This window comes from Brassica rapa, chromosome A01, assembly GCF_000309985.2.
Source record: "Brassica rapa cultivar Chiifu-401-42 chromosome A01, CAAS_Brap_v3.01, whole genome shotgun sequence".
In the NCBI taxonomy this organism is placed as follows: domain Eukaryota; kingdom Viridiplantae; phylum Streptophyta; class Magnoliopsida; order Brassicales; family Brassicaceae; genus Brassica; species Brassica rapa.
In genome coordinates, this window is record NC_024795.2 from 17,563,583 (window position 1) to 17,591,231 (window position 27,649).

At 36.7% G+C, this 27,649-nt stretch overlaps 5 protein-coding genes across 6 annotated transcripts; 3 read left to right on the forward strand and 2 right to left on the reverse strand.

The window, feature by feature from the left end:
* Positions 1-713: 713 nt before the first annotated feature.
* LOC103828816 (protein EMBRYO DEFECTIVE 1674) lies at positions 714-13,259 on the forward strand. Its single transcript, XM_009104465.3, has 2 exons — positions 714-720; positions 12,214-13,259. The coding sequence occupies exon 2, from the start codon at positions 12,290-12,292 to the stop codon at positions 13,106-13,108; it is 819 nt and encodes a 272-aa protein (XP_009102713.1). The 5' UTR covers positions 714-720; positions 12,214-12,289; the 3' UTR covers positions 13,109-13,259.
* LOC103828802 (mechanosensitive ion channel protein 3, chloroplastic) lies at positions 4,354-9,164 on the reverse strand. 2 transcript variants are annotated; one of them, XM_009104453.3, is made up of 14 exons: positions 8,904-9,164; positions 8,682-8,817; positions 8,560-8,613; positions 8,073-8,233; positions 7,736-7,859; positions 7,548-7,645; positions 7,366-7,479; positions 7,041-7,101; positions 6,428-6,577; positions 6,236-6,346; positions 5,915-6,082; positions 5,707-5,820; positions 5,567-5,623; positions 4,354-5,301 (listed from the first exon to the last, which is right to left on the reverse strand). In XM_009104453.3, the coding sequence occupies exons 2-14, from the start codon at positions 8,751-8,753 to the stop codon at positions 4,624-4,626; spliced, it is 1,962 nt and encodes a 653-aa protein (XP_009102701.1). In that variant the 5' UTR covers positions 8,754-8,817; positions 8,904-9,164; the 3' UTR covers positions 4,354-4,623. The 2 variants fall into 2 exon arrangements, with proteins under 2 accessions (XP_009102701.1, XP_009102692.1); XM_009104444.3 differs by having other exon boundaries at positions 7,736-7,862.
* On the forward strand, positions 13,213-16,389 carry LOC103828824 (protein NETWORKED 2A). Its single transcript, XM_009104473.3, has 2 exons — positions 13,213-13,450; positions 13,535-16,389. The coding sequence occupies exons 1-2, from the start codon at positions 13,276-13,278 to the stop codon at positions 16,246-16,248; spliced, it is 2,889 nt and encodes a 962-aa protein (XP_009102721.2). The 5' UTR covers positions 13,213-13,275; the 3' UTR covers positions 16,249-16,389.
* A 51-nt stretch (positions 16,390-16,440) lies between these two features.
* On the reverse strand, positions 16,441-21,452 carry LOC103828832 (cell wall protein AWA1). Its single transcript, XM_009104479.3, is given in 6 exon segments — positions 16,441-17,834; positions 17,979-18,123; positions 18,412-18,768; positions 19,432-19,518; positions 19,713-19,893; positions 19,979-21,452. Coding segments are annotated over 6 exon segments (2,118 nt in total). The 5' UTR covers positions 20,041-21,452; the 3' UTR covers positions 16,441-16,548.
* Positions 21,453-22,458: 1,006 nt separating this feature from the next.
* Positions 22,459-27,134, forward strand: LOC103828839. Its single transcript, XM_009104487.2, has 3 exons — positions 22,459-24,557; positions 25,756-25,899; positions 26,761-27,134. The coding sequence occupies exons 1-3, from the start codon at positions 24,470-24,472 to the stop codon at positions 26,970-26,972; spliced, it is 444 nt and encodes a 147-aa protein (XP_009102735.1). The 5' UTR covers positions 22,459-24,469; the 3' UTR covers positions 26,973-27,134.
* Positions 27,135-27,649: the final 515 nt, after the last annotated feature.

Sequence of the window (27,649 nt, forward strand, 5' to 3'; positions counted from 1 at the left end):
AAATATGTTAACCTAGAGTGCTCAGTTATGTACGTGTATATATACTCTACTACAAGTCTAATAAGAGATATCACTTTCCATAATCCTATACAAATTTGCAGGTATGCCCAAACTTGCCAATCCCACATTGTGGAGAATGGCTGCATTTTTACCACAAAGCTGTTTCTGTGGAGCCAAAAATGAATGGAGGATAGTAAAACAGAACGTCATAATCAAATCAAGAAATTTTAACTTTTTTGTCAGCACAAATTTCAACTTTATCTTTAATTATTTACCAAAACATATTTTGAAAACGGGGTTAATGAATTTGATTATTATGTATTGCTCTTACCTTTTCCTGAAGTGAAAGAACCAATGGCTTTAATTATTTGTTGACAGAAACAATCTTCTTCCTGGCCAAAGCAACTTATTTCCTCGTGAGGTTAGTTAAACCTTCAAATACCTGATATGTAATTCCATTACTAAGCTAGGTTGCACGGGTACGCCCACTTGGTGCCGTCTCACGTACCGGGTTCGCTGGGGGGACGGGTACGGCTCGGGTACGCCTGGGAAACGTCCCCAACACATGTATGGTGAACCCGAGACGGCCTGACTCAACGGGGATGGCTTAGTCAGAGATTGGAGACGTCTCAAAAACGTTTCCAAGCAAAATAGACGTATCCGATTGATTTTTTGTGTTATGAAGTTTTAACGTTAAACCATATTTGTTTATTCTATTGAGTCTGAAAAGATTAAAAGATATAATTAAAACTTTTAGAGGGGTAGATGCTAATAGTTTAGAGGCGTATTCTATGTCCTTTGTTTCTAGGTTCCTGGATTTACCACTTGAGTTTTATCTAGATTACTCAGGATACTGGGATTTTTCAGTGGAATTTACATCAAAGAGAAGATATGATTCTTACATCGGAGAAAGTTTTGACTTCATATTTGGACTGGATTTTTCGGATAATGAACTTAGTGGTGAAATCCCACGAGAGCTAGGAGATCTTCAGAGAATGCGTGCTTTGAATCTGTCTTATAATTCCTTGTCAGGTCTAGTACCTGAAAGCTTCTGTAATCTAACAGACATATAGAGCATTGATCTTTCTTCCAACATATTGAACGGATCAATACCACATAATCTAACCAAGTTGGATTATTTGGTTATATTCAATGTGTCACACAATAACTTGTCAGGTTCTATTCCAAGTCAAGGAAAAATTTTCACTTTGGATGAAACAAATTACATTGGTAATCCTTTTCTCTGTGGATCACCTGTAAATAGAAGTTGTGATGATAACAATACTACCGGTGAAAAGGAAACAAACTATCGAAGAAAAGATGGTGGTGTCGCAATTGATATGGAGATGTTCTACTGGAGTCTTGGAACCAGCTACACTGTGATATTGATGACATTTATTGTGTTTCTTTTCTTTGCTTCATCTTGGCGCAAAGCATGGTTTCGACTTAATGATGCTTTTATATATTGTTTCAAATGTTTTTAATTTGGTGTATTTTCACTGGTATGTAGACTACATTTTTGTGTCACCAATTTTTTTAAAAGCTTTTATATTAAAATATTTTGGGAAATTGAATCCTATAACCATACATAAAAATATAATTCACAAAGTAACCATATCAACCTTATGGCTATGATATACTACATAGTAATAGATTAGCAGACGAAAATATCCTTCTACGATGATCAAAACTTCAAACCGTAATTACTCTTGTGAATACATCGATGTCCGTCACTGCAAGTGACTGAATCTGCGTGAAGCTTCAGAAGAAAAAAAATGAAACGATAGACGTGATGAATAGATGTAGACGAATACACAATTAATTGATACGAGAAAGGGAAAGTCAAAGCATAATGAAATTTGCCAGGCGGTATTGCGAAGAAGATCGGTGGCAAGATTCATGTCAATGTTAATGGATCTAGATCTTAAGGTGAATCACGTGAGCATGTTGGTGGTTGATGATTCAATAAACGACAATGAAGATGGGATTCAGATTTGGAGAAGACGAACAGTGTTAATATATTGTACTATTCTATTAAATGATCACATTACAGTATGTATTTTCTTCTCTTCCACCTCCTATTGTGGTTTCTTTTACTCATCCCGCAATTATATTGATAATGCCACCAATGACAATGACACTATCTTCTCACTTCTGAAGAACAACGATTAACATTGAAATGAACTATTTGTTATGTTTTATTTTATTTGAAAACATAATCTCTCTCTCTCTCTCTCTCTCTCTCTCTCTCTCTCTCTCTCTCTCTCTCTCTCTCTCTCTCTCTCTCTCTCTCTCTCTCTCTCTCTCTCTCTCTCTCTCTCTCTCTCTCTCTCTCTCTCTCTCTCTCTCTCTCTCTCTCTCAAAAATTAACATTATGATGTATTGCTTTGTTGTATTTCATTCTATTATAGAAGCATAGAATAGAAAATGTAAGTGGTCCAGTGCATCAATATGTATTAATGTATTATGTTTGTTGCAATGATATTTATATGAACCAAATTGTATATATATATTTGTTTAATATATATAGTATTGTATAATTTTCAGTTGTGCAAACAGCGTTAAACGCACAGTCACGTATGGAAAAAAGAGTTTCTTGTCTATTATTGTGTCAAATTGACATATCTTAATTAAATCTTTACATGGTTACTTTCTCAAATTTTCAACTCATTATGTATATCTCGCTAATTCATTTAAATATTTTTAGTATTTTTTCACAAGAAAAGCAAGAAAAAAATACAAGGATCATCAAACCTCTAATGAGCTTGGAAATTGACAAGTCCAAAAGAAAACAGAAAACTCACAAAATGACTCGCCCTTGAAATTTTAACTGCTATTCAACGATGCTCTCTACCACTAATGAACATGCGACCACTAGAACAAAAAACCCACCGAAGCCACTTTGACGGAAAGAACCCTAAATAAAACGAAAGAACCAAAAACAAGAAACACCATCGCACCATACACCAAAGAGATCTAGACCACCACTCACCAACAGAGGACAGCGAGCAAAGAGACTCATCATAGGTTGCTAAATGATCGAGAGGAAAAGATGACAGAACCGAGTTGTCGTGTTCTTCTGTTGAGGAATAACAGATTAAGGGGTCATATTCCTTAGGATCTATGCAGTCTAAGTAGCATCGAGATTTTGGATCTTGCCAATAAAAAATTGAATGGATCTATACCTTCATGTCTCAACAACATATCATTTGGAAGGGGTTCATCAAGTCATGATAATGATGGATATTCATCATCCTTTGGCCTTGGCACGGATAATGAATTGGGAGTGTATTCAGGGTCCTTGGATATACAACCTGAGTTTGATGGCATATGATAGCAATTTGAAGTTCATATTCGAATTTGCTTCAAAGAGTAGATATGAGTCTTACAGTGAAAGAAGTTTAGACTTATGTTTGGAATGGATTTGTTAAACAATGAACTCAATGGTGAAATCACGGATGAACTAGGAAATCTTTAGAGAGTATGTTCTTTGAATTTGTCTTGCAATTCTTTTTTAGGTCTAACACCTGAGAGCTTCTCCAATCTAACGGATGTAGAGAGCCTTGATCTTTCATTTAACATGTTGTGGGGACCAATACTTCAAAATCTAGGAAAGTTATACAACATGGTTGTATTCAATGTGTCATACAACAACCTATCAGCTCCATTCCAACTTCCAAGTCAAGGAAAATTTTCTACATTGGATGAATCCAACTATATTGCTAATCCTCATCTTTGTGGATCAGACATAAAAAAAGTTTTGATGATAACAAATCTGTCATTTTTGAGGAACCTTATTTTCAAGGCGGAGATGACGAAACATCAATTGATTTGCATTGATTCATCTCGGCGCCGAGCATGGTTCCGTCTTGTTGATGGTTTTATCAGGTGTTTAAAATGTGTTTGATTTGGTGTGTTTTGTTTTGTATTTACAAACTACATGTCATGTTATTTCATTTGGTATCTCTAAATTCAAAGTTTGCAACGCACTATGTGGTATATTTTCTTTGAAGTGTTCCCCTTGTAATTAAATAGTCTTCTTGATCCTGATGAATTTTCAAAGCACAAAAGAACTTCAAACTATCCAAAACAAATTACCTTATTGGTTTATATATTTTGATTAATTTAGAAATCCATATAGTATTTATAAATCCAAATAAAATATACAAATTTTCAAATTCTCTCAGATTAGTATTTATAAATCCGGAGGTTTTCCCTCGGATTTGGGCCTTTGTATTTTTAACAAAGAAATCCATGAAAATCCATTCAAATACATTATGAAATCAAATCTATTAGTAAATCCGTATGATTGAATAACATTTGATTTAAATTAAAATTTATGAAAAATTAAAATTTATAAAACATTAAGCGAATAAAATATGATGTTAATACATATTTTAAAATCATGAAACCAATAACTCTAAATTTAGTTTGGATTTTCAAATCCATCGAAACACACCAACCAATAACCCTACTTAGAGTTTGAGTCACTGATATAATTTACACAGATGAAATGGCTCATTTCTTCGTTTCCATTTCTACTTTATACAAATGTACTAAATTGCTTGGAACACAATTTGATTTTACATTCACTAATTCCGATCCAACACCAAGTTCTTAAGACTACATTAACGAACTAGATGCCTCGAGTTCTTCATCAATCGGGAGTGTACGTTTTGAGCCATCCAAAGCAACACCGAGAACAATATTTTCCTCTAACGAAGAACTTGTACCAGATCCACGAACATCTCTAGCTTTCTCATCTCCATTGCTCTTTTCGGTCCCTTGTCTTGCTTTTGGTTTCAGTGTCTGCTCTGTTGCACTTTCGCCATCAGAAACGTTCTCCTTCTCTGATTTGGTTGACTCTCCTGCACTATCTTTCTTCTTCTCTTCTGATTTGTGTTCTATAGACTGGTCCGTTGACCCGGTTCTCGAACCTTTATTGCCTGTACTAGAGTTGGAATCAAGACTTACTTTGGGTTTCTCATTTTTAGTGTTTGATCCGTTGTTTTCTGTTTCAGCCTTGGAGTCCGTTGCTTCTCCTTCAGGGTCTTTTTCTTCACCTTTCTGCTCTGATGATTTAGGACGGGAGGACTTGGCATTATCATCGCCATTGATTTTGTAGGATGGCTCAATCAACATGAGTCGACGGTTCATAGCTGCTTGATTGAAAACTATGTCTGAAAATGCTGCACTGTCTGCCTCAGTCTCATTACGCATCCTCTGAACTGTGCGAATTGGGGTTGCTAGACGTGCGCCATGATGCCTGATAACTCTAAGAAGGTCCAAGAGAACTTCTTCCTGTTTAAAAAAGTTCATAATATTCAACAATGACACATAAGTTACACACACAGACACCAAACACATGTGACAAAGGTACATATGCTCAGAAACACATGCACTGACGCATTACACGAAACCATGTCTGGGGAACTAATTAAGTGATGTTGTACACGCATGCGGGTATGACATGCACCAAATTGCATACAATTCTTAGTTGAAGTGCACAGTTTAGATGACATACATTAAGGTTATGAAAAGGTATATGTAGTTAAGTTTTACATACCTTAACACAAAGGTACTCTTCAAAACGCGAAGTCTTCACAAAACAGGATATGAGAATCTACAACAGAATTAGATATGGATGTTAAATCTGATTAAAGCGAAATAGATGTATTAGATGTTGACAGAAGGGCATCGTCTTACCCTAAGGGCTTGGTTCTCTGGATCTACATCCTCCAAAAAGACTCTTCTGTGTATTTTTTGTTGCTCGATTTGAGGATTTTTGGACAACACCTTGCGCATATCAGCCACAATACTCTGTAAAAGTTCAAAAATAATACATCCACTTGTCGCATTAGCTACTCTACAAGTGCAGGGATAAAAGAATGTGTAAACAAGAATATTTTCTTACATTAATTTTGCTGACATCAAGATGGCTGATGGCAAGATGTGTTTTGATGCGCCAATGTGTCCTTTGAGTTAGATTCCTCACAATGTTAACACTGAACTGGTGGTTAGGAATATGAACCGCTTCACGGTCATCACCTCTGATAATCGTAGGTGACCACCAGCCAACGTGCTGATAATGAAGCAAAGTCAATTTCCATGGAACAAAAGTCATATAAAAAACAGACTACTGTTTGAACTTTGAAGCAAGTGGCGTGATTATCAATTAAGAAAATCAATCTAAGGCAGCCTGTGATGGCTAAGATATATTGACAACTTAACAGACCTCTACTGTGCCAGAAACTTCATAACCTCCTATCTTGGTCTGGATCCACTCATTCAGAATAAAGGGCCGTGTAGCATGAATCATAATGCTTGAAAGGAAGTTAGTAAGTATCTGCACTATCCACAAAAGGTATTATTGTCCCACTGTTATTAGGTTTAGTATGCCAAAGTATTGCACAAAAATGGATCTTGCCTCACGACCAGCGAGAGTAAGCAGTACTGTCCCCAGACCTCCAGCTGTTAGCCATTTTTGGGTAGAGAAACCCAAAAGCTCCATAAACAATGAAGCAGCAGCGACCCACGCAGCAGTGTAAACAGCTTTCCCAGCAAAACTGAAACCCATCTGGCATAACAAAAAAAACAGATAAACATACTTCCGAATAAACGAAATTAGCTAAAAGATATCCAATCTCAAGTACAACTTGTGCATCAGCCAACTGAGTTTTTCAATATCGATGTTAAAGGAGTTTATTCTTTCAGAACACCTAAAATAAACGAATGCAAATTCACAAAAAAAAAAAGAATACAAGTTCGGAGGGATAAAATGCTTATTTTTCATGAGAATCGCGATCTGACATACAGTTCATATATAGTATATATCCCTTTCATTAATGGAAAGATTAGACGTGATACAATAACATATTTAACTCTTCCTAAGATGTAGCTACTAAGGAAAACTAAGCCCTACAGCTGAAGTGTATCATATCGCATCTTACGAGGGCCAATAACCATCAACAGAAAAAAAGTCATCGATACAAAAAAAAAAAAGAAGTGTTCAAGTCCGTTTAAAGATAGGGGAGACATACATTTCTGGTATCGGCAGGATTATTTGTCTCCATAAAAAATTTCTGCACCTGCTGAAGTAGGCTACAGAAAAGACATTGTATAACATGCTCAGAAACTAAATTTACATTTCAAACTCAATAAAGCTAAGGTATGATAGATATACAAGGACCGAAACAAAATATACTGCACTATTTCCAACTGATTGAAAGAACCTAATGCTGAAACTGTAGAAAGAGCATTTAGGTCTTTTGAAGACATCTATTCTGAAGCAAGTACTTAAGTAGTGAAGCTCAACTTAGCAGTGTTCTTATAAAAGCAGACTAGCAGTATTCAGAAACTTCTCACCTTGATAAACAGCAGGCAAATGCCAACACTGTTGACATGGACCGCGCAAAGCTAAGAAAGCGAGTTTTAACAGCTTGGCTGGCACTTGAAGACAATACTATTGGGTCCAATGTTCTGAAAGACAATTCCATATTGGTTTTAGTAAAAACATATAATAGTTAAGAAACAAAAATATTGTCAACCTGCAGAAAAGGAGAGCTCCACTCCAAAGCAGCAAAGGCTGAAGATATGACACAACAATGTATTGTGTGCTGCTCTTTGGTGAATTTGCATCATTTCCCTAGTGGAATCAAAATTGCGTCCACTAAGAATAAAGTATACCAAGTACTCTTAAGAAGGGAAGGAATACATAAGAGAGAAGACATCTCACCTCAAACAAGGTAGCTCTGGTTAAGCCCAGGAGGGGCCTAATTCCCCATGTACCAAATGCAAGAATCGCAACTGCTGAAAGTAGTTTCACTAAATGAGGATTTCCATGTAAAGCATCACATGCCCTACTATCAATGACGAAATTTGAGGTAAGATGGCATTATATAGAAAATGTATTTGAAAGACAGACGAAACATGGAATGTATATCCTACTCCCCTTATTCAAATATGAGATCTTTTGGGTGTCTCAGTTGTAAGCAAGAACATGTGATGCGTGTGCAAGTAGACCCACATCAGCCACATAACAGTATAAGTGAGTAAAGGTTAAGGAATATAACCTTGTGAGTACTAGTGCAGTTGATTTAACAATGGGGCCGTGGCTTCCACTCCCTGGAAAGAGAGCTGCTCGGCAAACGAATGCATTAGTACAAGATGATACAGGGGCTTTTGAACCACGCAAGGTCTCGAGAAGCTGAAGACTCCAAACGTCTTCTTGTCTCTAAGACAAGAGGAAAGGAAACAAAGAAGGCCAGGTGAAGGTTATACAAGTAAAGAATCCATATAACACTTGGCAAGGGACCCTCAGATGAGAATCTATTTTCATATTTTAAACTGAGAGCTATATATATACTTATTGATCGGACACAACCAAAGTTAAATACAATAGGAACAGACACACAAGCATTTCTACGGAAGTTACTAATAAGAAAAAAGTGGTAAAGTTCCTCACAACACCGAAAATCAAATAAAAGCACTAATAGGTGGACGATTCAAGAAACGAAACGAAACCATAAAAACAATGCATGGTATGAGCAGAGATGATACCGTGGAAAATGATGAAAGACGTGTCAGTGTACGATTTTTACAAGCAATAAGACACTGCAGGAAACAGAAAAATTGTAAGAAGATATCAAAACGCAGGGGATTAAGTAAGTAATAATTGACACATTATGGTATCCAGAAGCTTGATGGATCTTATGATGAGAGAGTGGTAGAGAGACAGTTCGCATCATCATCATCACAACAATGACCCTATCTATGTATGTATGTGTGCAATCTCAATTAGCCGAGCTAGCTAGCAACCTGCACAAATAGCATACTTATTGAACTAATCAAAGCCAATCTCAGATTACTCCTTGGAATCTTTATAGTTTCTCGCTAAATCATACCTACGACGTTCGGAAAAGAGGAATCCAGAGCGATCGGAAGCAAACGACGATGAGATCGGAGAAGATAGGGTGAGCTTCTTTTGATTATTACTTTCTTCTGAGTACAAAACTAGAAGACAATTCATCTACGCCTATTGTGGCAATCATCAGCCTCAGCCTCAGCCTCAGGGTAAATGAACGATGATGAACAACTCTTTCTTTTTTTTTTCCTTTTACGAAAAAAAAAAAAAAAGAGAGGATATTTCTATTTTTTATTTTGTGGTCCCGCCAACTATACAATTTTTACCAAACGCATATTTGACTCTTTATAGGCTTTTCCTCTTCACCTACCAATTCATATGACTCGGCCCAATTTTGGACCCAGGCACAACTACGGGTTCATTTTTTTTTTTTTTATCATCTATTAGATTAATAAAAGGTTCATTTTAAACACAAAGTCAGCAAAAGTATACAACCTTTCTGAAGTCATAAGCCCGCGTAGAAACAAGATACTACCCAAAAACAAGGACTGAAGCAAACACTTACCTCCAAGAAACTAACTTAAACTAAAGAGAACAAGATAACTAAGCGCCAAAGGAGAATAACCATACAATCAAGGAAGGCGAAGCAACCAGCGTTAGAAGCAGGATTGATCGACAAAGCGTAGCAGGCCTATATTATTGGGGTTGAAGGAGGAACCACGAACAGACACCACACTTACCATTGCTTCACCTCAAAGAAGACAAAGAAACATCAAATTCCAACCCGAGCAGCCAATGAAGATGCATGTTTGGCAACCCGGGTTCATTTATTTAAACTTTTTTTTTTTTAGAATTTCTCGAATGTGTTTTTTTGGAATTAGTTTGAATTGGATTGTACATAATTACTGCATAGAGCATCTTATTATATAACTAGTGGCGTGCCCATCCTAAGAGCAGGGTCAGAGACGTGCCTACAGTGTATTAAAAAAAAACTTCATCTTAGACCCTCGATTAATATGAATTTCTTAGAGCCCCGGAATTTAAAATAATTTTTAATTTTAATGATCTAAACTTTTTTTTTAAAAATCCTTTCCATACAGTAGACTAACTAACCTTCTGAATTCATGTATTTTTTACCTATATGACATAATATAGCATAAACGTATTATTTTGCAGTGTTAAACATGTGTATTTGGTGAAAGTGATATATCATATTGCAAAATTGTTTTCATTAAAGTTGTAAATAAGTTTATTTTTAAAATTTGCTTTAGGCCCCTAAAACTCTTTGCACGGTACTGGGCGGGGGTATATTGTCATTGTAAATTTAAGATTGGTATTTGTTGCTCTAAAAATTTTAAATGTGGGTGAGCTTTTTTTGTTTAGTGTGATCAGGGTTGGGCCTGACCACAAGCTGGTCAAGCATGGGCTTGGGGCCAATATCTTTATAAACAATTTTGGGGACCAATTTGATAAGAAATTGTGTTGGTCTAGTGGCTGAATAAGCTGTTTCATTTGTCAAAGTCATGAGTTCAAACCAGCTTAATTGTTTTTGGGGCCAAATTTTTTTGACTGCTTTTAACCTTAGAAAACTCAGGCACTGCCCTGAGTGTGATAGTACTTAATCTGATGGTTTTTGGCTTTTGTACGCAGAGGTAAACTTTTTCAGAAAAGTAGAAAAATGACGTTGGTAGAGTGTGAAATTTAGCAATCATTTGAACCGATAATTTATGTGTTATTTGTTAAATAACAACTCTATTTTGTGATAATATCGTCTATAATTTTTTTTAGTAAAACATGCAGATAAAAGTTGTTTTATTTGTAAACGAAAACAGGAGGACTAACAGTTGTGCAATTTAAATCAAAACTTAAGAAAATGAGTTTTATGAAATACACAAATTAGTGATGATAAAGTGTTTAATTGGTGGTTTTTCTGTCGCTGGAGATACTCTTGCATATAGTGAGTTTGGACGTTACCAACAAATAGACATCTTGGTTGTACAAGATTTGCTTTTCCCGGGTTTAACGCATTTGGCAGAAAAGATTAATTTTACAAATTTGCCGATCTCATTTTCTTGAATGACTGGTTAGATCAGGTCAGTGCTGTTAGAACATCCATGCTTAAGTGCTACCAACTGGGTAATCCGGCCATCTACTTGCAAGGTATGTATGAATACTTCATCCTCCATTTACTTGATGAAAGAAGGGAACAAATTCATCTTGCTGGTGAGAAAGGATGTTTGTTGGCCAAATATGTAGATGATATGATGAACTTAGCATTTAGCGTTGATCATAGAGGATTGGTTCACAACTATCCTGATTTTACTCGTGAATATGTTGATCGGATGTATCACATGACCACTAGTTGGGCGCTCTCTGGCCGTTTGGGTTACGATAAACCTGAGATGTTTATGTCTCTATTGGAAAGAACATATCCCAACGTCTGCTATGATTGCTGGTTCTCCGCAATAATAGAACCAGTGTTTGTAGTCTCCATATATGGATCAAGAACACACTAGAAATGCAATTGTTGTTTCTGGCAATGTGCAGCTTGGGACTTCTGCAATGAAATTCACTTGACTGCTCGTGGCTGGCCAATTGGAGATTAGTTGTGTGTTTATGAGTTATGACATGTAATTTTTATCTATTTTTGTTAAGTTTATGTAAAATACATTTCCTAATGTAATGTCTGTAAAATATATTTCATAATCTATTGTCTCTACTTTTCCTCTATAAGATTATCTTTTTTTAATTTAACTTCAATAAAAGAATATATTGTCAATGTAAAAGATACAATAGAAGAGCGTATTGCCAATGTATTTCACGAAAATAAATATCAATGTAAAAGATACAATCAAAATTAGTTGAACTTTTACTAAGTTTTACGGTTACGAAAAGTGTGATTTAGTTGAAGTTTTATTAAGTTACACAGTAACACAAATGTTTACAGTTACACCAACTCTTACGGAACTTATGGAGAAACATATCCAAATTTTATGGGTCGGATCTGGATGGTTTGTGTCAATATCTTTGGTTGGATTGTAATTAGAGAAATTGTACTCCCTACACACCATTTTTCCCCTATTTACACTCCATACCCTATATCCCTCCAATTTTTTTCCCCCCAACATTACTATTTTCCCCCCATTCAATGATATCCCACCTTTGTTAGTATATTTAGCTAATTTATTCTTGTAATTATGCAAGTTCCTTTTGGTTTCGTAGTTTTTTTTTTGCTTATTTTTCAAATTTAATTAAAGTTTTATTTAATTAATTTTTTGGGGGAGTAATGGAGAATTATTTTTTACTGGCATTGGAGCAATTGATTCAAGAGAGAGAGACTTCTCTTCGAGCTCATTGGAAGTTTATGAGCATTTTGCTTCCATTTCTTTTGTTTTTCTCGGGATATTCTCCAGACGTCTGGTTCTGATGGCGACCAAGTCAAAACTCCAGTCACTCTCAGCACGCCGTTCCTCGCCGCGTACTCGCTCGGGAGCTGTGCGAGAACCTATTTCCACACCGGCGGCTCCTTGCTCCAGATTTGTGCCAAAACCCAATTCGGACGAGATCCCCCCACGCACGCCCTTCTCCTTCTCCCTCAAGTCCATCACACCCACCACCACCCTAAAGTCCGTCTCTTTGTCCGACTGGTGGCTAACTAAGAAGGCCAACGAAACGGGTTTGGGCGTTTCAGGCTTCGAATCAAAAGGCGGGCCTGAAGTGCGACTCTTCTCATCAGCAACAATCTCAACAAGACATGACAGTACCACTCTCGAAACATCTGATGGCCTCACCGTCTCTATCAGCGGCTTCATCAACCGATCTCGTTCTTTCCAAAACGGGTTTTCGTCTGAGGATTGCAACCGTTTCCTCTTAGGGTTTCCTTACCACTGGAAAGACTACACTGAAGAAAGGTTCGTGGAGGAGGAGAAAGATCACTGCGTTTCCTTTGATGATATTCCTGTGAATAGGTTGCAAGATGTTCTCTTTACGGCTTCTCCTCGCTTTCAAGCTAAGATCTTGGATGATGCTGTTGACAGTTTGAGAGATTTGCTTCGTTCTTGTACTGAGAAGCCGGACAAGGAGTGTCGGACACCAAGAATGGACGGTGGAAACGAGGAGAGTTTGGTTTTGAGTGTTGTGGGAGTGAAGACTCGAGGGATGGTTAGAAGGAGAGAAGAGGGTGAAGCTTCCGTTGGGGAAAGAGTCCTCAGATCGTCCAAGAAGAACAAGTTTCTTCTGAATTAGCTTTTAGTAATATATTTTTTTGGATTGTTTTGTAACAATGTGGAATGTGAAATTTCTTATTTTATTGGTCTTGTCGTTTTTGTTATTTGTCATCCTAGAAATGAGGTTGATCAAAGGATCCACCAAAATACTCGGACAAAGACTATTTCTCTCTTTTTGTCTGATCAATGTTTTATATTTTACGCAAGCATATACGCCCATGTTTGATTCTTCTTTGTCAAGCATCACATTCGGCCTCTGACAAAAACATGTTGCAGAGAGCAGCGAGCAATGCGTATTCATGGTGGTGGGCCAGCCACATTCGTACAAAGCAATCCAAATGGCTCGAACATAATCTTCAAGGTACCTTCTATTTTTCATCATGTGTGTGTGTGCCCATTGTTTTGTTTAATCTCTCACTAAACAAAGAATCCTCTTGTGATTTAGATATGGAAGAAAAAGTTGAATATACTCTTAAGATCATAGATGAAGATGGAGACACTTTCGCCAGAAGAGCTGAGATGTACTACCGTAAAAGACCAGAGATTGTTAGTTTCGTGGAGGAGGCTTTTCGATCATACCGTGCATTAGCTGAACGCTATGATCATTTGTCTAGAGAGCTTCAAAGCGCAAACCGCACCATCGCCACTGCCTTTCCTGAACATGTTCAGTTTCCTTTGGAGGATGATGAAACTGAAGATTTCGAAGGGAATCCACGGAAACAACCGCATCTTCATCTGATTCCCAAGGGAAGCAACATCCCTCAAGTCCCGGAGATGCCAATGAAAGAATTCAGGAGTCAGTCTATGATGTTGTCAAGAAAAGGACCAGCTGGTCTGAAAAGGACAGTTTCTTCTGCTTTAGCAAAGCGGGAAGCGGCGGTTGTGAGTTCAGGATTGAGTAAAGAAGAAGGGTTGGAGGAGATTGATAACCTTCAGAAGGGGATCTTGGCGTTGCAGACGGAGAAAGAGTTTGTGAGGAGCTCATATGAGGAGTCTTATGAGAGGTACTGGGATTTGGAGAATGAAGTTGCTGAGATGCAGAAGAGAGTTTGTAGCTTACAAGATGAGTTTGGTCTCGGTGCTGCCATTGATGATAGTGACGCTAGGACATTGATGGCGAGCACCGCCTTGAGCTCTTGTAAGGACACACTAGCTAAGCTTGAAGAGAAACAGAAGCAATCTGTTGAAGAAGCAGAGATTGAGAAGGAAAGAATCACCACTGCTAAGGAGAGGTTTTATGCCTTGAGGAACAAGTTTGAGAAACCGGAAAGTGATGATCATGATAAGTTCATTAAGACAGAAGCAAAAGTAGATGTGGTTCGAGAATCGAGCTACGAATCTGAGAGAGAAGATTCAAATGAGAATCTAACTGTTGTGAAGCTTGCAGAGAAGATTGATGATCTTGTGCAGAAGATTGTTTCGTTGGAGAGCAATGCTTCGTCTCACACTGCATTAGTGAAGACATTAAGATCAGAGACAGATGGTTTACATGAACATATACGTGGTCTAGAGGAGGACAAGGCGGCTCTTGTTTCAGATTCCACGGATATGAAACAGAGGATAGCAGTTCTTGAAAAGGAGCTGAGTGAAGTTAGAAAGCTATTCCAAAAGGTAGAAGATCAGAACAAGAGTCTACAGAAACAATTCAAGGAAGCCAATTGGACTGCTGATGATTTATCTGGCAAGTTACAAGATGTGAAGATGGATGAAGATGTCGAAGGAGCCGGAATTTTCCAGGAATTGCCAGCTGTTTCAGGATCAGAAGATTATCTGAAGTCAATCACGAAGGAGACAGAAAGGGAAAGTAGTGTTGAAGACAGGAAGAAACATGCCATTGTAGTTGAAGATAGTGAAGACACTGAAGGAGCTCAAGAAGAGAGACCTGAGACTAAAGATTCCTTTGCTTTGTCAGAAACAGCAAGCACTTATTTTGGAACAGAGGGGGAAGAGCTGGTAACAGAAGACGAAGATGGAGCGACACCAAACTGGAGACAGTTGTTACCAGATGGCATGGAGGACAGAGAGAAGGTTCTGTTAGATGATTACACATCAGTGCTAAGAGACTACAGAGGAGTAAAGAGAAAGTTAGGCGAAGTCGAGAAGAAGAACCGAGAAGGATTCTTCGAGCTGGCATTACAGTTAAGAGAACTCAAGAATGCTGTTGCGTACAAAGACGTAGAGATTCAGTCTTTACGCCAAAAACTAGGCACGCTAGAGAAAGACTCTCCGCATCAAGTAGAAGGAAATAACCAGATGGAACATGATCAAGGACAGCGTGAAAGTGTGAGCATTTCACCAACTTCTAATTTTTCGGTTTCCACTACACCACATCATCAAGTAGGAGAGGTGAAGAGAATACCTGAAAGGACAAATTCAGATGAGGTTAGGGTGAAATTTGCAGACGTTGATGATAGCCCGAGAACAAAGATTCCAGCTGTGGAAGACAAAGTGCGTGCAGATATCGACGCTGTCTTGGAAGAGAATCTAGAGTTTTGGTTAAGATTTAGCACATCGGTGCATCAGATACAGAAGTTCCAAACAACAGTTCAGGATTTGAAGTCAGAGCTAACGAAGCTGAAAATCGAAAGCAAACAACAGCAAGAATCATCAAGAAGCAAGCACGCAGCTGCATCAGAGGCAAAACCTATCTATAGACACCTAAGAGAAATTCGAACAGAGCTGCAGTTGTGGCTAGAAACCAGTGCAGTTCTTAAAGACGAACTCCAAGGAAGGTTTGCATCGCTAGCTAATATACAAGAAGAAATCGGAAGAGTCACGGCTCACTCGGGTGGTGGTAAAGTAAGTGATTCAGAGATTAGCAGTTACCAAGCTGCAAAGTTCCACGGAGAGATACTTAACATGAAACAAGAGAACAAAAGGGTTTCAAGCGAACTTCAATCGGGTCTTGATCGTGTAAGAGTGTTGAAGACAGACGTAGAGAGAATTCTAAGTAAACTGGAAGAGGATATTGGGATCTCAAGTGCAACAGAAGCAAGGACAACTCCGAGCAAGAGCTCTTCGAGTGGAAAAGCGAGGATTCCATTACGGTCATTCTTGTTTGGTGTCAAGTTAAAGAAGCAGACAAAACAGAAGCAAGCTTCAGCATCTCTCTTCTCCTGTGTTAGTCCATTTCCAGCTCCGCAACAAGAGTCTAGTTAGGTTTAACCTGGAAAGCTCCCTGAATAATCAATCAAGTCATGTGTCTGTTACTTTCCTTTCCTTTTAGTTCCTTGTTTTCTAGCTTTACTGTCTTTGTACCAAAACTATTGCTTTAAATCAAACTGTATCTTCTTTCTGCTTTTACTGTTTTCTACTAGACCTTAAAAATCTCTTTGGAGTAAGTAGTGAGTGTTGATCAAAAAAAAAAGTAAGTAGTGAGTATTACTACTGTACATTATCGTATTCCAGTCCTAAGAAAACACAAGAATAAAAGCACTAAAACAATGCACGACATATAAACTACAACCCCTTCTTCTCGGTCCCTGTAACGGTTGCAACATCCAGACTTTTCCCTTTACTTTCTTCACCCTTGGATTTTGATTCAGCCTCAGCCACCACAAGCGGTGAAACCGTGGTACTACTCTCTTTTCCAGATGGTTTAGCCAACGAACTTTTCTCGGTACCACTACCAACTTCAGTCTGAGGTACTTGGGTATGCTTAGGCAAAAGACTAGGAGTCTCCACCTTTGCAGCCACCGGTTTTGCTGTGGTAATCACTGAGTTCGTTGAGATGGCTTTATATGATCGAAGTGTTGGTGTAACTATGGGGTTTGCTATGTTTCCCTGTGTCTGCACACCAACAGGCTTGCAAGTAGCAGTAACTCCCGCTCCCGCATTTGGCTTTTGTGGAGTTACATTAGCCGCAGGAACTCTCTGTGTAGGGGCCAATCTTGACGACTCAAAATCAGGAGATGGATTATTCTAGATTGTAGGCCCTTTGGAGAAAGGAGCCATAGGTGAAGAAGATAGCACGTGTCTTGGGCTTCCAGTAACTGCATTCCTTACATTCGAAGGTCCAGCGGCAGCAACACTCTTTACTGGCTCAGCCTTCGATGCTGATATAATACTTGATGGACGAGGCAAAGACACCGCGGAAGCGGCTTTTACAGGCTCAGCATTTGGTGCTGATATAGTACCTGACGGACGCGGCAAAAAGGCTACCGGAGCGGTTTTAAAGGGCTCAGCCTTTGATGCTGATATAACGCCTAATGGACGTGGCAAAATGGCTGCTGAAGCGGTTTTGACAGGCACACCATTCGGTGCTGATGATATACCTGATGGACGAGGGAAAGAGGCTGCAGAAGCGGCTTTTATACGCTCAGCATTCAGTGCTGATGATATACCAGATGGACGAGGAAAAGACGTGGTAGCAGGGGAAGCATTCTTTACGGGTTCAGCATTCAGTGCTGATGATATAGCTGATGGGCGAGGGAAAGATGCTGCGGCAGGGGAAGCCTTTATTACGGGCTCAACCTTTGGCACTGATGCGGTAGTTGCCAGGCCAGACATACAGGCTGCAGCAGCTACTGAATTAGCTGTTACCATTAGTGCTGACCTCGAAGTGGAATTTGCTGTTGTTTTCTTTGCAGGTACTCGAGATTTTGTAGTTGGAATCGATGTTGCTACCCGGGGGGTTGCTTGAACTACTGGCTGAGACTGTTGTTGACCTTGCAATGAATTACCATTGTTAGCACCATTGGCTTGTGCTCCCGTGATGGTACCGGATGTACGCACTGGAGGTATGCCTAAACAAACAGTCATATGACAAATCTAACTCAGAGAAGTGTTGGGACTTGAACAATCAAAGAAAGTATATTATAACATAACTAGAGCCTAGACGAACTTATAAATAATAGAATTAGCTAGAAAGGATCTTCTGTTAGCCATACCTACTGCAGCCTTTTTTGAGGGAACTCGATTTCCCACTGCCAAAGATAATGCACGATTAGCTGCCATTTGTTCTTCTGTTCTGTGTAGGCCAGATTGGGTAGAAGAGTTTGAAGTATCACCCCTTTTCCTTAAAAATCCCCACCGCTGCAAATAAGAAAATTCAGTTTGTTACCACCAACACGATGAAAGAAATATGCTATATACTAAAACCATCATAGATACTCATCCAAAATAGTCCTCGTAAATCTTTCTTCACACTACTATACCTGACACCATCAAATATAATTTGACGAGAAAAAAAACAAAAATGGTGACAGGAAAGAATGCATAAACTACACAAGAACGCTCATTCATGCTGACACAAGAGGATGCACAAAGTATATGGAGATTATTCAAAAATATGAAACAAATCAACTAAGTAAAATTAAAAACCTGCGAGAGTTGTGAGACTGTTCTCTCTCCTTCAAATTCTTCCTTAGAAATAGTCACCCAGCTTCCTTCACCATGTCGTTTCACAGCAGCGATCAGCTCCTCATCCTCCTCAGCTGACCATTTTTTCCTTTTCTTACGAGCAGCCACGCTACTGGCTAGCCCATTTCCATTATGTCCCTCAGCTGCTTTCTGAAGGGAAATAGGAAAGGTGATATTCATCCCTTTTGACGACCAATACGAGTCTGATGGTTCCTGAGGCCCCCTGTGGCCATAAGGTATATTTATGGTCAAGGGAGCCTCAAAAGTTGAGTCTTCAGGAATGTCTAAATCACTTGGCACAAAGGAAGAAGCAATCACCTAAAACGGAGACAAAATCAGGAAACTTAGCATTTGAATCATTAGGAACCCAGAATAGGCAAATTGATATACCCAAGAACAGTAGTCACCACTTAAATTATTAGGAAAATTGCATGGTAGTATGGAAGCCACTAGCTGAGACTCTAATAATAAATGCTCCACCAATTACTTTGGAACTTAGCATGATAAAAATTCAAGAACAATACTGCCGGAGAATGAGAAAACTAGAGAATGAGGATACAAAAGTAAGCTCCTTGCCACAGGAAGAATCCAATCCAATTTTGGTGAACATAATACTGAACGTTTCTACTGACCTTCATGAGCTTATCAAAAAACAAAACTGAAAGATCCAACCAAAGGAAAATGCATTCATGATCTGCTAGTTCTCTCATAAGTAGGAATATAAAATCACCAAATCATTTCTGAATATCGAGAAAGCTATCAACGGAATCATATATACGAATATAGTATAATACAGAATAATAAATTCAAGGAAAATAGATAAACATCAGGAACTCATATATCTCTCATGAGATAAAATACCACAGAGAAACAGCAGTTATGAGCAAAGGCATAGAGAAGCAGCTCTCTTTTCTAGAAACTGAACAAGAGGGGGGGTTCAAGAAAAAAGAACAAGGGTCTCAGAATAGTTATCCATCTTACTTTGACATGCGCAACAGCTTCGGATACTGCATCAACATTGACTGCAGGGGAAGTTTCCAACTCACACTCCATGTCACTATCATCATCCTACACAAGCAAGAGTTTGCAATTAACGAACAGCAGCTATCTGCAAGGATACGCTATTAATAGGGATCCCGTTATGAATAGAATCATTAGCAATGCTAAATTGAGTTTGTAACAAGATGCATATATAAATCATGGTAGAATGTAAAGCCCACAAAAGCACAACAAGACAAATGATACTACTAATAATAACAGACCAAAGATTGAGCATTGGGGAGTAGAGAGTCTCGATAAGCAAGATGCCGCCATAGCAACTGATAATCTCTAGCACTGGTGATTCCAGTACTAGTCTTCTTCACCATCTCGTTCCAGTCCATCTTGGGTTCAGCGTAATAGGCCATTTCTTGAAGCAGTTGCAGTATCGTCATGGTGTCGTATCTGTAAATAAAAGAGTGTTCCTTCCTGGAATCAATGGAAGCGGGGAGAAGGAAAGCGAATAACGAAAGTTAGAAGAGAGAGAGACCTTTGCAAAAGAGTGGCCATGTCTTCTTCACTGATGAACTCTTTCCTCTTCCTATCAATCATTTTTGTTCGTGTTTGTACGGCGGCGAAAGAGCAAGCAATATTGGGGAAGGAGAGCGGTTGGATGACAGGAGAGAAGCGGATGCTCGAGACAAAGAGAGGATAGTGGTGGCGCGTGGGTTACACGCGTACGGTTTGGGTTCTTTGTTCTGAGGAACGGTTACAGTATTGCTCAGCGACTAAACATATCAGAATCTACTGTTTACATTCCCACCGAACAAAGTTTCGTGGTAACTTGTTGATGTCTTTTCTATACAAGAGTAATTATTTGGAAACAACCATAAAACTATAAAAGTAAAAAACTAGGTAAATTTAAAATTTTGATAACAGACTTGCTAACCTTCACAGAATATACAATAACAAAATGCATATATTAAAACCTTTATATCTTTTAATATAAAACTTAATCTAATCGGTCGATGCAACATTAGTATTTTTTTTTATTTTCACAAAAATTTAGAGGGTGTATTCAGTTGCGAATTTGAATTGATTTGTATTGAATGACTAATGTATTATTTAAATTTAAACTTTTATAAAGCTTTTTACTTTTTTGAAAAAAAAATAGTGTTATTGAACTTGTATTTAAGAAATTATTTTTAAATTCATTATTATTGAAGTATTTTAAGTTGTGAACCTTTAAAAAAATAGTAATTTTAAATTATTTTAGTGTGTTTTCTTAGTTAAAAATAATAAAACTAAAATTGCATGGTTTTAAATGAGATTCTATAACGATTTAAACTAAAATTATGTAAACTCTCTAATTCATCTACAATCATCTTACAACTCACTCAAAACAAAATTATTTAAAAAAACAATCATCTTACAACTCACTAAACGAAATTATTTCAAAAACAAATATTTGATAACAAATGATAAATAAAAATGAGATGTGTGGTTTTCATTTAAACCCACTCCCAATAATATACATGATATGTTTTAGACTCAACAACACTTCATATTACTACCTTAGCGAAATCATCCCATCTGCCGGTTGCCTTAATCATAACCTAACACCATATGCGACCCATCGATCCATAAGGATAGGACCATACTTAGGGTCTATAGGCTAATATAGCTGGTTTGAGTAGCCTACATGAATGCACCAGACAAAGATAATACACTCGGCCTCAACTCTCAATCATCTAACCAAACAATCCTAATCTAACCCAAAGGCCATGACCATGAACCGGCCAGCCATAGACCTTCGTTCCTAACCATCGTAGTCACATTAGCCAATCAAAGAGAATAAGAAGAATAAGAGAACTCACAAACACAAAAAATACCCTTTCGTTCCTTTTCCAAATCCGACAAACCATCTCGCCGGACAGCCTCAAACCAACTGAGCACTCGCCTAACTGAACCCACCACTCGGCCTTAACCCTTTTCTGATTAGACCTCTCTCCTCTCTCTCTCTCTCTCTCTCTCTCTCTCTCTCTCGCTCTCTCTCTCTCTCTCTCTCTCTCTCTCTCTCTCTCTCTCTCTCTCTCTCTCTCTCTCTCTCTCTCTCTCTCTCTCTCTCTCTCTCTCTCTCTCTCACTGATCTCTCTATCAATCTCTCTTTCTCTTTCTCCTCTCACTCTTTCTCTCACAATTTTTATAGTCAAATAGAACTTATGCCAAAAAAGGAGGAAGTGGCGATGTAGATTATATAGACAAGGGAATCTGGTCGATGGGACACCAATGGCAAGGGCTGTGTCCACTAGTCCCAACCATTGTGTCCCTTAACCCAAATGTTGCAACCATTCGACCCAAGCATCACGAACCTTCAACCAAGGCATCACGACCCTTCACCCATACCCATTCCCATCTTTCCTCTACCCCACAACCACCTCGGCTAAGCCCAATCCTAATCCAACCCGAGTCATCCTGGCCCAGATCTCGCACCCCTCAACTACCACCGACCAGACCACACCGGACCCAGCCTGTACTGCACACTACTTAACCCAACCGCCTTAGCTTGTTGAGCAGGCCGATCTGGTTAGCTAACTATGATGAGCTGACTACAATATATTGACCTAACCTCAGCTTTCTACACTGCCATATACAATCCTGAGCTAAACGGCAACTTAGTTTAGGTCGAGAAAACTACCCAAGCTTCTTATTTGACCTAAGGATTACGCCTATGGAGTATCTGGGTCGACGGTTCAATCGAACCTTGACTACGCTTGTCCATAGGACGTCTGCCTGACCCTTGACAGGATCTAGGGTGTTACAAGAGTCCTTCTCGTAATTTTTTGTACGCTAACTATGACTTCGAATATACATAATTTAACTATAGTATGTACACTCTATGAGTTTAGTCTATTTGGAGTTTCTTGTTTAAGATATTAGATTTGTTTGCTTAAACTAGTAACAAAAAGTTAAAGGGTTCAACATTGTTTTCATTTAATGTAATAAATATAATTGAATAATAAGACAAGTATAGATGTCATCCGGATACAGAAATGTGCTTTTATATGCCAAATTGAAATTGTGTGGATGTTGTGGCTAATTTAATCGATCTGTGGAGTCATAGATTAAGAAGTTGATAAAACATCAATTGGGAAGTGTGTGGGCACTAATATCATGGAGAGAACCCTTTATTGGAGTGTGCAAAAACTAATCTAATAAATAAGACCATTTTTGTTCATTGGGTGTATTAGTGTCGTATTTGTTATATGTTAAGATTAAATTATTTATATCCGGCATGATATGTACAAATCTATAAACTTTGCGTTTAGTATTTCATATCTTACTGAATGTTCTATATTGCTCTCACCCCTTTTTGTTCTTCACTTCAAGTGAGACAAACGAATAGATGATATTCGGATGGATCGGTGTTATTTAATAGTTTTTCATTTGGATGTTATTTAGATTTGAAAGATGTGCAAATGAGTTATAACTTATTATCGGTGGCAAAGCTCTTGCAGCTCTCGAGAGAAAATAAGAAGGGTGTTAAATGTTAATTAAATGTTTGAGAAAATTATTGTTCCTGTGGAAGAAAACAAAGACCCAGTCTCGGAAAAATACATGAGCCTGGCCAAATAATTGTGCCTGAGAAAGAAAACAAAGAATAGTCTTGGACACTTTAGCCATTTAATGGTAGCCATTTAGGGATGGGCGTTCGGGTATCCATTCAGGTTCAGGTCGGGTATATCGGATTTTCGGATATTTCAGTATAGAGGTATAGAACTTGTTCGGGTATTTATGTACTTCAGATCGGATTCGGATATTTTTACTTCGGGTTCGGTTATTTCGGATCGGGTTCGGATATTTAGATTTTGAAAAAAGAAAAATTTAAATTTTGCATTTCTCAAATTTCTTGTATTTAAAAATATAACTTTTACTTAACTAATTTTTAATTTTTGATAGATTGAATGGTTAATAGATTTGGACATAACATTTTGAAACTAAAAAAGACATTAATTTGGTTATTGTTTTTGAATTTTGGATGTAACTTTTTGTTAATTTTTGAAATAAAAAGTTTGACATGCATTTCAAGTGAGTACCAAATCATTTTTTCAGTAATTCTATGTATATCATATGAACTTAAAGTATGTGTAGTATCAATATAAATATTTTAAATAAAATGAGAGAAGTAAATTAGAAATATATGGTTAATTATACATATGTTCAGTTATCTTCGGATATCCATTCGGGTTTGGATATTACATGTTCGGATTCGGATATCCAATCTCTCCTAATTCAATACCCGTTCGGATATTTTGCTACTTCGGTTCGGATTTCGATTCGGGTTTTTCGGATCGAGTTCGAGTGCGGCTTCGGATATCGGTAAAGTGTCCACCTCTAAGCCATTAAATGGAAGAAAACAAAGACATGGTCTTGGACACTTTGGCCTTTAAAAATGAATTTATGTTCTAAACAAAATATAAGAACAAGATTGGTCTAATAATGTGGCTAGTTAACAAGGAGCTTAATAAAAGGTTAGTAGAATAGAGGTAAGAAAGAAGCGTTGTTATCAATATCTAATTGGTGATAAACGAACTAAACAGTAATCTTTAACAAGCAAACAAAACGACTGAATAGTATATAACTAGTTTAAGTGAAAGAAATATGACATATAAAAAAAACAAAATACATACTTTTTAATTAAACTAAGGGTTAAGTCATTTCACTATAAACATACATGAATTCTTCAAAGGACACAAAGTCAACATAACCCATATTGTAAGTTACAGTTGATCAACAATATAAGTTAATCCAAGTCAAGCGTGTTGAGCACGATTAATCACTGTTTTGATGATAGCAACGGTCAACTATTTATCTTCTTGACTTGAAGAAACTTTGGAACCATTGGATCCATCTGCATCTTATATAAATAACTCATGTGAAGAGCTTAATATCACACTTCCTTCCACTTCAAAACATCACAAAAGTATTAAAGAAACACTTAAAAACAGAAGAAAGAAAGAAAAAAACAACAGAAGAAGAAATGGGTTTAAAAATGAAAGAGAGATCAAGAAAAGGAGGTTTTGTTGCGATATTGGTTCTAGTCTTTTGTTGCTTCTTCGAGAATATGAGTAAGTTTCCTCTCCTTCAAGATATAAATATATAATTGTTTAATTAAATTTATCTTGTATTTAAAAAGTTGTACTATATCTGAAAAATTCATAAATTAAATATATAGAATCAGAAAATACTATTTACAATTTAATGATCACATCTGTTATTTTAATTGCTAAGGTGATATCACTTATAGGGTGTTATGTTATTTAGATATGACATATCCTGCACATAACGAAATATTTTCTATATCAAACTGTCTCAAACGAAATAAGAGTTGTCTCCGAATTAAAGGGCCGGTCCTGGGCTAAAGTCCATAAATCATGGGCTTTAGGCGCCACAGAAAATGATTCGTTTAGGGGCACCAGATTCTTAGAAATCTTCTTTAGTCTAGTGGCCGGTCAATATATTATTTTGACTTACCGCCAACAGTTCGAATCCTGCGTCCTTTTTTTTCCCCTTGATAATAATAATATTTTTCCTTTTCTGATAATAATTAAAGATACAGAGGATTTCATTATATGTTCCAACGACCGTAGTTTTGTTTATTAGACGTTTTACTTTATTAGAAGACAATTTATCTTCTTTCCAGTTTTTTTTTTCTGTTGACAAGCAATAAACAATGAATTTGAATTATAAATTGTGGATATTCCATGTTTTATCGTGATTGACTTTAGTAGGACTGCTGCATCTCCTATAATTTTTTTAATTCATTCTTTTTTTTTTAAGTTCTTGTAAATTTTTTAGAAACTTTTGGAATTCAAATATAAAAAGAAAAACACATAGGTGAGCTCCAAATAACGTTTTTAATAGATTTAAGTTTTAATAATATTTAGCACTGTACTATTTTTTTCTTTTTATAATATTGTACTATTTTGATTACGTACAAAATATATTATAATATTTATAATAGAATAGCATATACAATTTAATCTATTTGGTACTTTTTGTTGCATCCGTACAATGTTGATAACAATAATAACAGTATATATTGTTAAAAAAAGGGGCAGTATTTTGTTTTATCCTCTTTAAGCGCCCAGACGAATCCGGACTGGCACTGATTAAATATTATATTCATCTTTACCAAAAACAAATTATATTCATCGTTTTGTTTTGTTATGTTCCAAAAAGGAAAACAAATCATTGTTTTGTTTTAAAAACTTATTGTTAGATATATTCTACCTTTTTTAATTATAATTCATCGTTTTGTATCAGCCGGGATCTCGATCGCTGTTTCACCTTATGAACCAGTTACAAGTTATATTTCGGGAAGGTTCTTTGTTCTCCACAACAAATATGAGATGCTGAAATCGTTGCCATCTTATAATGAGTACCACATAAGACTCAACCTAGCGACAGGTTTTTTCTTCTTTAAAGTATTTCTGACTTGTTCTTTCTATTAATGAATAGTACGGGACCTTTTTGCCCAAAAAAGAATAGTATGTTTGTTATAGATCTTGAATCGCTACTCATATTTCAAATGTTATATTTTTCTTTAAGAAATCACATATATAATTAATAAAAAGAACTAAAATAGATGTGTTGTCCAAAAAAAAAGAACTAAAATAGACGTACCTAACCAGGGATGAATCTAGACATAAAATTTACTAGGTGCATCAAGTTTATAAAATAAATTAGTGGGTGCAATAAAGAGAGTTTTTTTTATCTTATCTAATATTTTCTATCATTTTACCTTACAAAATAAACAAAAATTGAAAAAATAGGGGGTGCACATGCACCCAGTGTGCTGGCTGTGGCTTCGCCCCTGTACCTAACATGGAATTTTTAGTATTTTTGTACTAAAATGACAAATTATTTGCCACTCAAGCATAACATTTAAAGAAAAATATTTGTTATTGAGCTTATACTATTGAAAATGTTTAAATAATGCATATCGAGAAATTTAATATTATTGAAAATGTTTAAATAATGCACATCGAGAAATTTATTGTGCTTTTAAAATGTTTTGATGGATTTTTATAAGTTATCTAAATTACATAATTTTAGAGTATTTTTAACTGAAATCGTTGCAATTTCCTCGATATAATCTAATTATTAAAAATCAAATCCTTCCAAATTCTTCTAAATACTATACTAGAATATCTTTCTAATAATAAATTTGTATTAAAAACTTTTTTACATCAAAAAATTAATTTTCTGGTTTTTGCATATCATCTTCTTAGTTATTCTAACTCAGAGTTTACATTGGGATGCATGCAGTTCAAGTTTGGCAAACGATAAGAAGCAGGTGTAGAGATGGTTTCATCACTTTGAGCATCAAATCAGTGCATTTTTTCATCTCAAAGCTTATGCAATATAGATATTCAATATCACTTGTAACTCCAGTCTATCACTCTTGGACGTCTCGAATTATTTTCTGGGTTACATTAACACGATCAGTCTCGTCAATGTCTAACGACACCGCTTTATGATTTTTTTTAATCTTCACACAAGGTGTGGTTGTTTTATATGTACGCAAACATGTAAGTGACATTTGGATATATAAAGATATAGAAGACCTACATGGTTGATAAAATAATATTTTGTCAACCAATTGCAAAAAAGTTTAATATATTATTAAGTATGTTATTTTATTTTGTCAATAACCCATACAGTGAGATCAAGTTTAAGCCGATAGAAAAGTTGTTCGAATAACCAGCTTTAGTCTACTCGGTCTACTACATGGGAGAAACGCCTTGGTTCCTAGCCTCATTTACAAAAGAATCTGCATGAACATTAATTATGTTCCTCAGAATATGGATATCTAGTGGTAGTAGCGCCGGGTTCATATATTTTTATTAAATAAATTTACAATTTATTTTATGATTTTAGCAAAGAATATATGTTCAGAAATATAAAGATGAAAATATGTTGGAAAAGTGATTTTTTTTTCGATCCAATAATGATTAGCGGCCAAAGTGTATTTTTTTTTAAGTTGTTTAGATCAAAGTGGAATAATATAAGTGGTTGTGATCGATTTTAATAAAAGTAAAATAAAAAAAACTGATAGTCTTAACAAAATTAATTTAATTAAAATTTAAACTTAAAATAAAAATTGATGTTAAGGAAAAATGTATATACTTTCCAATTGATTTCAATGGTATGATGT

Coding starts and splice junctions, on each gene's coding strand:
- LOC103828816 (XM_009104465.3), top strand. CDS start 12,290: ATGGCGACCAAGTCAAAACTCCAGTCACTCTCAGCACGCCGTTCCTCG.
- LOC103828839 (XM_009104487.2), top strand. CDS start 24,470: ATGGGTTTAAAAATGAAAGAGAGATCAAGAAAAGGAGGTTTTGTTGCG. Junction 24,558..25,755: donor TTGCTTCTTCGAGAATATGA/GTAAGTTTCCTC, acceptor GTTTTGTATCAG/CCGGGATCTCGATCGCTGTT. Junction 25,900..26,760: donor AAGACTCAACCTAGCGACAG/GTTTTTTCTTCT, acceptor GGATGCATGCAG/TTCAAGTTTGGCAAACGATA.
- LOC103828802 (XM_009104444.3), bottom strand. CDS start 8,753: ATGATGATGATGCGAACTGTCTCTCTACCACTCTCTCATCATAAGATC. Junction 8,614..8,681: donor AAGCTTCTGGATACCATAAT/GTGTCAATTATT, acceptor TGTTTCCTGCAG/TGTCTTATTGCTTGTAAAAA. Junction 5,821..5,914: donor TTGATGTCAGCAAAATTAAT/GTAAGAAAATAT, acceptor GAACTTTTACAG/AGTATTGTGGCTGATATGCG.
- LOC103828824 (XM_009104473.3), top strand. CDS start 13,276: ATGTTTTATATTTTACGCAAGCATATACGCCCATGTTTGATTCTTCTT. Junction 13,451..13,534: donor GCTCGAACATAATCTTCAAG/GTACCTTCTATT, acceptor CTTGTGATTTAG/ATATGGAAGAAAAAGTTGAA.